The following is a 10,000-nucleotide window of genomic DNA, read 5'->3' on the forward strand; positions in this document are numbered from 1 at the left end:
AGCTTCGAGGGGACGACTGGAGAGGAGAGGAGGGAGAGAGCGGGATGGAGCGAGAACGTGGTCGGAGAGGCGGAAACGGACCCTCCCTCGCTCCACAGCCACACCCAGCCTGCCACACCCAGCCAGCCACACCCACCCAGCCAGCCTGCCACACCCAGCCTGCCACACCCAGCCAGCCACACCCAGCCAGCCTGCCACACCCAGCCAGCCACACCCAGCCAGCCACACCCACCCAGCCAGCCACACCCAGCCAGCCAGCCAGCCAGCCAGCCACAGCCTGCCTGCCTGGACGGCGGACCGACAGACGGACACACCGCACAGGGCGCACGTGCCCTCGGAGCGGAGGACAGCCGAGTCGCAGGCCGACGGGCCGCGGAAGCCGTCCCAGCACACGGGAACCTCAACTGCCAACACCCCCCTCGTCGCAGGGCCGCTGGCCAGGGGAGAGGGGCGTAGGTTGGGGAGCAGGGGCGGAGGTTGGGGAGCAAGGGGGAGGGGCCGGACGGGGGGCTACCGTGGTTGGGGGGGGGGGTGGATAGGAGTCTCGAGGGTGGTGGTGGTGGTGGTGGGGGGGGTGGGGGGGTGGGGCTCACCTGGTCTCACTCCCGCCAGCATTGACAGCGGGTGGTGTGTGAACGCCATGCGGGGGGACCGCGTCTGGGAGGACAGGGCGCTGAAATCAAACTTCCCCGGCTTCTTAAGAGAACCAGGCGAGGACAGTCCTGGCAAAGATGGGATCAACAAAATGGCAGAACAGAAACGTGGGTTTAATGAACAGGCGGCTGGTCTTAACTCGACTCTAAAGTTTTCAACTTAGACTTTATGATTTTTGTCGATTGGAATTTTTTCCATGAATTGAATTTGAATGATTACAATATTGACAAAAGAAAATCTTGTGGCTTGATTTGATTTGTTTTGTTTGACTGACACACTGCTGTTTGGACATCGTCTCTCTCTCTCTCTCTCTCTCTCTCTCTCTCTCTCTCTCTCTCTCTCGCTCTCTTGGTTTGTGTACAGTTCCCATCTGGACTGTACCATGTCTAATAGACCTAGTGGGCGAAGGAGGAGGGGTTCAGGGGTCAGGGAGAAGCCATGTTTGGAAGCAACAGAGGGAGAGGAGTTCAGAGAGGGGAGGGAGGGAGGGGGGTGTGCAGTCAGGAGGCCAGGGACACTGTGTCAGGACGGAGGGGGGGAGGGTGTTGGGGTCGGAGGGCTGAGGGGCTCATTCAGCATTTCAGTTCGACTCTCCAGTCACCAGCACAGGAACGGCCCAGCAGCGACTCACGCTATCTGTGCCCTTCTCACCATGACAACAGAAGAGCCCCATCCCATGCCAACAGAACCATACTGCACACCAAAACTGACCGGTGCTGCATATTGACCAGTATGCATCTTTACACACACGACGTGTCTAAGAAACGCTACTGTGTCTGTTCCCCTGTCACACGGGCTGGCCACACACGACGCACACGCACTGTTCACTCAGGGGGGAGGATGGCAGGGCCAGAGGAGGGAGCATGTGTGAGGGAGAGAGAGGGAGAGAGAGAGAGAGAGAGAGAGAGAGAGAGAGAGAGAGAGAGAGAGAGAGAGAGGGAGAGGGAGAGAGAGAGAGAGAGAGAGAGAGAGAGAGAGAGAGGGGAGGGAGAGAGGGAGAGAGGGAGAGAGGGAGAGAGAGAGAGGGAGAGAGAGGGAGAGAGGGAGAGAGAGAGAGAGAGAGAGAGAGAGAGAGAGAGGGAGAGAGAGAGAGAGAGAGAGAGAGAGAGAGAGAAAGGGAGAGGGACAGAGAGAGAGAGAGAGAGAGAGAGAGAGAGAGAGAGAGAGAGAGAGAGAGAGAGAGAGAGAGAGAGAGAGAGAGAGAGAGAGAGAGAGAGAGAGAGAGAGAGAGAGAGAGAGAGAGAGAGAGAGAGAGAGAGAGAGAGAGAAAGAGAGAGGGAGTTTGGCTTGATGGGCCCGTAAAGCAACAAACGCATCAAAGTGTCCTCCTACGTCTATAAATGTCATCTGAGGACCGCAGAGCGGGGAGAGACTCTCCCCAGTCTGGTCAAAACAGGCTGCCTGAAAACAGGCCTGACGCCGCCAGGAACACGTCCTGATGTGCGTGAGCCCTGACGAGGGGGGAGGAAGGGGGAGGATGGGGGGAGGAGGGGGTAGGAGGGGGGAGGAGGGGGGAGGAGGGGGGAGGAGGGGGGAGGAGGGGGATCCGGCCCTTGGTGTGGCCGGTGGGCTGAGGAGCGGCAGTTTGATTGACGGTCGTTCGGCGCGCGCAAGAGGTCGGTCGACGGTTGCCAAGCGACGTGGCCCCCGGCCTCGGCGGAGACCGCAACGTCTGGGCAAAGCTAACGAGGTCTGAAGTCTGAGGGACGAGCGCGAGGGAGGATGGAACACTCACGGGACGCCCTTAAAGAACCATACTGAGCCCTGAACACATGCTAAACACACGCTCCACACACGCTCCACACATGGGCCCAGGCAGGGTGTTTTCACTTCAGATACACGCTGTGCCCGGGCGTCACTTCCAAGCGGAACAACTTCACCCAAACTAAAATGGCCCGGGCCCAAGCACCAAGAAGCGATGAAACGACACGTATTCCCACAAATAAAACAAACACGCGCAAATAAAAAACACGGATAATTTCAGCGCAGGCTCCGGGAGATGCGGAAATAGCTTTTTTACGAGTCGAGCGTATAAACTCCTCGAGTGCTGTTGTTCTGTGAGGCGTTCGCTTCCCCCCCCCCCACCCCAACATTGGGAGGCATTTTGATCAGAACGTACCCACGGTGCTTTGCGGCGGCCGTGGCCACACTGCAGCTGGGCCTGTGTGGGATTCTGGGTAAGTATAGCGACGGGTGGGTGTGGGCACTTATGTTCCGCTCGGATGAAAATGTGTGACAGCGAAAGTGGGAATGGATGGGCGGAGTGTGATATATTTTGGTGCCATGTGTATTAATGAATTTCTATTTAAAAAAGGCACACAGACACACGCATGCTCGCTCTCACACACACGCACACGCACACACACACTTAAGCACCATGTCATTAGCAGCTTTTGGAAGAAGAGGATTTGAGCCTTTAAGAGGAACTTGAAATGTGTTCAAATTGTAATTCTGTGATCTGTTATGTAGAGATGAGGCCTCCATGACAGTACAGTATGCGACTTTCACGTCCTGTGTAGAGTGGACAAATACAGGCTGTTTGAATTGTTTGTTCTCTATGATCAACTGTAATACGCTAGAGTGAGGGCATAGATGCCCAATGAAAGCTTCAGCCTGGTAATGCTAACAGAAGATCCTGTGATCTGACTCTTCCTGTGTGTGTGTGTGTGTGTGTAAGCAGGGTCATTTGTTCTTGCGTTATTTCTCTGTCCAACTACTGGCACATCGCTAGAGCAGGCCGGCGTCCAATCAAGTGCTCCCACGACCCTCCAGTCTCGCCGCGCTAACAAGCTGGCTGCGGCACACACACCCTGATCTGGGCCACGCCCCCCGCTACACACACAGTACGCAGGCACGTATGGATAGGACACAACTGCTTTTCTTCATTCCCAGAGACTCTATGGAGCATATGATGTCTGCTTTACCACACTGACAGTCCTTGGACCACAGCACACAGCAGATAAGACCAGAGGGCGGGGGGAGGGTGGGGTGGGAGAAAGAAGCAGAGAGAGAGAGAGAGAGAGAGAGAGAGAGAGAGAGAGAGAGAGAGAGACAGAGAGAGAGAGAGAGAGGGAGAGAGAGAGAGAGAGAGAGACACAGAGAGATAGACAGAGAGATATATAGAGAGGGAGAGAGAGAGAGACAGAGAGATAGAGAGAGAGGGAGAGAGAGAGAGAGATAGAGAGAGAGGGAGAGAGAGACAGAGAGAGAGAGAGAGAGACAGAGAGATAGAGAGAGAGGGAGAGAGAGAGATAGAGAGAGAGACAGAGAGAGAGAGAGAGAGAGAGAGAGAGAGACAGAGAGATAGAGAGAGGGAGAGGGAGAGACAGAGAGATAGAGAGGGAGAGAGAGGGAGAGAGATAGAGAGAGAGAGAGAGAGAGAGAGAGAGACAGAGAGAGAGAGAGAGAGAGAGAGAGAGAGAGAGAGAGAGAGGGGGGCCGCCCCCCTCCAGTTAGCAGGTAGGTCAGGCTGGGAAGGCTGGAGGGGGGCGTGGGGTGTGTGTGTGTGTGGGGGGGCGTGCAGGAAGACAGCAGGGTAGCGGAGGGGAAAGACACAGGCAGCAGAGCTCATGATGAATTACATGATCACCTGTAGGGCCTCCGAGGCACTCCGGTAGCCTGGGGAACGAGGAGGAGGAGGAGGAGATGGGGGGGAGGAGGAGGAGGGGGAGGAGGAGGAGGGGGGGAGGAGGGGGAGGGGGAGGAGGAGGAGGGGGGGAGGAGGAGGGGGGAGGAGGGGGAGGAGGAGGAGGGGGGGAGGAGGAGGGACCCCCCCTCTCCCCCTCTCCCCCACGCCTCCCCTCTGCATCCCTCACACCGCACACGCCGCACTCACACGCTACACGCAACACCCCCCCCCCCACTCACACACACACACACACACACCACCACCAGAGCAGATGTCTACTGTAACCCAGCAGCTCCCATCTCTGTAGACACATGGATGCAACCATCTGGACCCGACCACTACCGCTCTCCAGATTGAGAGAGTGTGTATCCGCGTGTGGAGATTGAGAGTGTGTGTATGTGTGTGTGGGGGTGAGCGTACGTGTATGGATTGGGAATGTGTGCGTGTGTGTGTGTGTGTGTGGGAACGGGGTGACAGGTTGACGTGTATGGAGTGTGTGCACACGGCTGCACGTGTTGGGGTGTGTGGGCATTTTTGGAGCGAGATGGTGTGAGAGAGAGAGAGAGAGAGAGAGAGAGAGAGAGAGAGAGAGAGAGAGAGAGAGAGAGAGAGAGAGAGAGAGAGAGAGAGAGAGAGAGAGAGAGAGAGAGAGAGAGAGAGAGAGAGAGAGAGAGAGAGAGAGAGAGAGAGAGAGAGAGAGACAGAGAGAGAGGGGTAAAACTGAGAGAGTTGTTGTCAGCAGAGGCCTGGATGCCACATGGTTTACTGTTGGCTGTAATGTTTGTGGTGTTGTTCCTGGTTCCTGAGATAGCTTCGAAACAGCCTCAAACTGGCTGTATCTACAACAACAGCACTCAGTCTGTGCACTGAACATCAGTCTGGCAACGAGAAGCTTTTCAAACAACGCTCATACATTGGGTCCCCAAGAAATGGTGCCAAATAATGCCAGAAACGATTCAATTATAAACACGCTCAGTCGGTTAATCCAGCCCGGATCAGTGTGGATTTCAAGATTAGAGAATCGAAGAGCAAAGCCTCTGGATTCAGCCCGACAAGAGCGAGTGGTGCAGCAGGTGTGATGTGAGGCTGTGACAAAACAAGAGGGAGGCTTCAGCCAGGCTGAGCATCAGCCTCTACAGGAGCGCCTCTACAGGAGCGCCTCTACAGGAGCACCTCTACAGGAGCACCTCTACAGGAGCACCTCTACAGGAGCGCCCCTACAGGAGCGCCCCTACAGGAGCGCCCCTACAGGAGCACCCCTACAGGAGCGCCCCTACAGGAGCACCTCTACAGGAGCGCCCCTACAGGAGCACCTCTACAGGAGCTCGAGACAAAGCTCCCCTCAAACAGCATCTCAGGAGGCTTCCTGGAGGACACAAAACCACAGCAGCAGAAACAAAGGAGAGGAGACGAGGAGAGAGGAGACGAGGAGAGGGGTAGAGGAGAGAGGAGACGAGGAGAGAGGAGACGAGGAGAGGGGTAGAGGAGAGAGGAGACGAGGAGAGAGGAGACGAGGAGAGAGGAGACGAGGAGAGGAGGAGAGAGGAGAGGGGTAGAGGAGAGAGGAGAGGAGGAGAGAGGAGAGGAAAAAAAATGAGGAGAGAGGAGAGGAGGCGAGGAGAGAGGAGACGAGGAGAGAGGAGACGAGGAGAGAGGAGACGAGGAGAGAGGAAATAAGGAGAGAGGAAAGGAGTGGAGGAGAGGGGATGAGGAGAGGGGAGACGAGGAGAGAGGAGAGAGGAGAGGGGTAGAGGAGAGAGGAGACGAGGAGAGGGGTAGAGGAGAGAGGAGAGGGGATGAAGAAATGAGGAGATAGGAGAGGAAAGGAGATGAGGACTGGGGAGGAGAAAAGACGAGGAGAGAGCAGAGGAGAAGGGGGGGGGATGAGGAGAGAGGAGATGAGGAGAGAGGAAAGGAGTGGAGGAGAGGGGATGAGGAGAGGGGAGAGAAGACGAGGAGAGAGCAGAGGAGGAGGGGGGGGGGGATGAGGAGAGAGAAGATGAGGAGAGAGGAAAGGAGTGGAGGAGAGGGGATGAGGAGAGGGGAGAGAAGACGAGGAGAGAGCAGAGGAGGAGGGGGGGGATGAGGAGAGAGGAGATGAGGAGAGAGGAAAGGAGTGGAGGAGAGGGGATGAGGAGAGGGGAGACGAGGAGAGAGGAGAGGAGATGATGAGTGAGGAGAGGGGACGAGGAGAGGAGAGACAACGAGGAGACAGGAGAGGAGATGATGAGTGAGGAGCGGGGACGAGGGGGAAAGAAAAGGAGAGGAGGAGAGGGACGAAGGTCGAGGGAGGAAGGAAGGGAGAAGGCACGCCCCCGAGACGGCGGAGGGCGAGAGCAGGTGGAGGGGGCGGGGAGGGGCGGGGCGGGGGGGGGGGGGGCGGAGGGGGAGAGATGATGCACACAGGGTACGGCAGGCAGGTACAGTAGAAAAGGTGTAATGTGGTTTCTAACCATGGTAAGGAAACTGCACGCCATCGTTCTCGTGCTTTATCTTCCTCTCCTGCACACTGGCCATGTGGTGCTGCACTGTGGGGCCAAACAGGAGAGAGAAGGGGAGAGTTAGCACCGGAGGAAGGGGGATGGGGCCAGGGTGGGGGAGAAGGGGACAGTTAGCACCAGAGGAAGAAGGATGGGGGGGAGGAGGATGGGGCCAGGGTGGGGGAGAGTTAGCACCGGAGGAAGGGGGATGGGGGGGAGGAGGATGGGGCCAGGGTGGGGGAGAGTTAGCACCGGAGGAAGGGGGATGGGAGGAGGAGGATGGGGCCAGGGTGGGGGAGAGTTAGCACCGGAGGAAGGGGGATGGGGCCAGGGTGGGGGAGAGTTAGCACCGGAGGAAGGGGGATGGGAGGAAGAGGATGGGGCCAGGGTGGGGGAGAGTTAGCACCGGAGGAAGGGGGATGGGAGGAAGAGGATGGGGCCAGGGTGGGGGAGAGTTAGCACCGGAGGAAGGGGGATGGGGGGGAGGAGGATGGGGCCAGGGTGGGGGAGAGGCGGAAGAAGGCGGAGTGGGGGTGGGGGTGGGGGTGGGGGGGTAAGAGAGAGGGAGGGCGGAGGACAGACGTCCGAGGAAGGGAGAAGGGGGAGACTGAGGAGGAGGGGGAGGCAGAGGGAGAGATGAGGGGGGAGGTCAACCATGGGTGTGGGTAACGCGGGCGTGGATGTGAAAGGCAGGTCGAAGGTCGCGCCGCATTCTCCCCCCCCAAATAGAGTTGGTTGGGTCCATAAGCCCTCTTTTCCAAAACCTTTTCTCAGATAGGCTACTGATAGCTGAGCAGGGTGGCACAACCGTAACGCCAGGGAGGATGGATGGGAGCAGGGCCGGAGTGATGGCATCACTAGACAAGGTTTTACCAATTGAAAAACCGCTATGTTTATTTTACATAAAGCTCCAAAAACGATTCTGCGCTCAAATAATGGCCAAAAATGTTTGCATTACGTGTGGAAATCGAATGGAAATTGAATGTTTACAACGTCTGGCTCCGTGCATGATGAACACTCGGATCATCAAGCAGTCTCAAAACTTGTATTTTTTTCTTAGCGGAAATCATAATGAGCAAAATACACTATCCCTTAGAAAATCAAGTGCTGCTAACAGTGGTATGGTGCCAGGTCTGGGTAGGAGCAGAGGCCTGTTGTTCCAGGGATCTACTATTGAGTTAGATGGTCCGCAAGTTTTGGGAAACACTGCTTTAGGGACACCTCCCAGACGGATCCCTGAAACTAGTCCGACAGGACGTGACATCTTAGAGACAGCACACCCCGTCCTTTATGCTCCGAGGAAATAGGACCACCCTCACAAACACCTACAGGCCAGTAAGATATCCTGACTACCCCCCCCCCCCCCCCGCCCGCCCCCATGCATACACACACACGCAACCGCCACAACTGGGGGTGGTAGTTCTGGGAGGTACTGGGGTTCTAGAGAACAGATGTGAAAGGGGGGGAGGGGGGGGGGGGTCATACAGTCACACAGCACGGCAGTTGGAGAGGGAGATGGGGACCGGGGCTGGATCAGGGAGACGTGATAGTGTGGGGTCCTGGGGGCGGGGGGGGTGCGGTGAGGTGAGGAGGTGGAATGGAGATGGGGGGAAGGGAGGGGTCCGAGGTGAGAGGAAAGAGGAGGTGGAGAGTGTGCGTGTGTGCGTGCGTGCGTGTGAGGGGGTCTGACCTGCGTCAACGTCGTTGGGCCAGCCGCTGGACTGAGAGCTGCTGCCGGCCGCCGGAGAACGACCCGAGTAGAAGACATCGTCCACCGGGCTCTCCATCTCACTGTCGTCTATAGACTTGCGCTTGTTAGAGCTGGACGGGAGGAGTGGAGAGACGAGAGGAGGGGAGGGGCGGAGAGAAAGGGGGAGAGGAGAAGCGGAGAGAGGAGTTCACGTGGTCCACGGAGTACCAGAGACAGAAGGGGTTGTTGCTATAGTATATGATCAGTGTGGGAACGTGTGTGCCTGTGGGTGTGTGTGTGTGTCACACAAGTCGGAGGGCATGGTTGCCGTGGAGAGTGTAGCTACCTCCGTGGGAGACTGGCATATAGCTCCATCTCAGTCCTGCAGCATGGGAGAGGAGAAGAAGAAAGGGAGGGAGGAAGGAAGGCAGGCAGGAAGGAAGGGAGGCAGGCAGGCAGGAAAGAAGGAAGGAAGGCAGGAAGGAAGGAAGGAAGGAAGGAAGGAAGGAAGGAAGGCAGGAAGGAAGGAAGGAAGGAAGGAAGGAAGGAAGGCAGGCAGGCAGGCAGGCAGGCAGGCAGGCAGGCAGGCAGGCAGGCAGGCAGGCAGGATGGAAGGAAAGCAGGAAGGAAGGAAGGAAGGAAGGAAGGAAGGAAGGCAGGCAGGAAGGAAGGAAGGAAGGAAGGAAGGAAGGAAGGAAGGAAGGCAGGCAGGCAGGCAGGAAGGAAGGCAGGCAGGCAGGAAGGAAGGCAGGAAGGAAGGAAGGAAAGCAGGAAGGAAGGAAGGAAGGAAGGAAGGAAGGAAGGAAGGAAGGCAGGCAGGCAGGAAGGAAGGAAGGAAGGAAGGAAGGAAGGAAGGCAGGAAGGGCCAGGAAAGACACAAGCACAGACGAGGGGGGGACGTCGATTAGTGTGGAGCGCGCCGCAGGAGAGCAGAGACAGAGAGAAGGGATGACAGGAAGAGGAGAGCAGAGGAAGCATCTCTCCATCACTGCTGAACCAGCCGAGCACTAAGACCACACCGGCTCACAGCAGCAAACATATTAGTACAGGAGACATACTCAACGCTGCCCGTCTAGTGTGAGTGTGTGCGTGCGTACCTGGTGGAGGGGGTGGAGGTGATGGTGTGTGCGTGCGTACCTGGTGGAGGGGGTGGAGGTGATGGTGTGTGCGTGCGTACCTGGTGGAGGGGGTGGAGGTGATGGTGTGTGCGTGCGTACCTGGTGGAGGGGGTGGAGGTGATGGTGTGTGCGTGCGTACCTGGTGGAGGGGGTGGAGGTGATGGTGTGTGCGTGCGTACCTGGTGGAGGGGGTGGAGGTGATGGATCGTCGTCCCAGGGCCACCTGGTTGATGTTGTAGTAGCCAGGACTGTCCAGGTCGGCCAGGGAGAAGTTGGGGCCCGAAGCTGTGGCCACGGGAGCTGAGACACACACACACACAGAGACACAGAGACACACACACACAGAGACACAGAGACACACACACACCCACAGAGACACAGAGACACAGAGACACACACACACACACAGACACACACAGAGAGACACAGA

At 57.4% G+C, this 10,000-nt stretch overlaps 1 protein-coding gene across 12 annotated transcripts in view; it reads right to left on the minus strand.

The window, feature by feature from the left end:
- The window catches only part of nfixb (nuclear factor I/Xb), a 111,950-nt gene that overhangs the window by 14,430 nt on the left and 87,520 nt on the right, over positions 1–10,000 (minus strand). For 8 of the 12 annotated variants that reach the window (XM_084676854.1, XM_084676848.1, XM_084676847.1 and 5 more), the window contains 4 exons: positions 9,750–9,870; positions 8,453–8,583; positions 6,736–6,810; positions 594–722 (listed from right to left, as the gene is read on the minus strand). In XM_084676854.1, the coding sequence (XP_084532980.1) occupies positions 594–722; positions 6,736–6,810; positions 8,453–8,583; positions 9,750–9,870 (456 nt within the window). Of the gene's footprint in view, positions 1–593; positions 723–6,735; positions 6,811–8,452; positions 8,584–8,798; positions 9,537–9,749; positions 9,871–10,000 lie in introns of those variants that run through there. The other 4 variants (XM_084676856.1, XM_084676853.1, XM_084676858.1 and 1 more) reach the window with 3 other exon arrangements.

The sequence above is a fragment of the Hypomesus nipponensis genome, chromosome 17, assembly GCF_054491055.1.
Source record: "Hypomesus nipponensis isolate SF chromosome 17, ASM5449105v1, whole genome shotgun sequence".
Classification (NCBI taxonomy): domain Eukaryota; kingdom Metazoa; phylum Chordata; class Actinopteri; order Osmeriformes; family Osmeridae; genus Hypomesus; species Hypomesus nipponensis.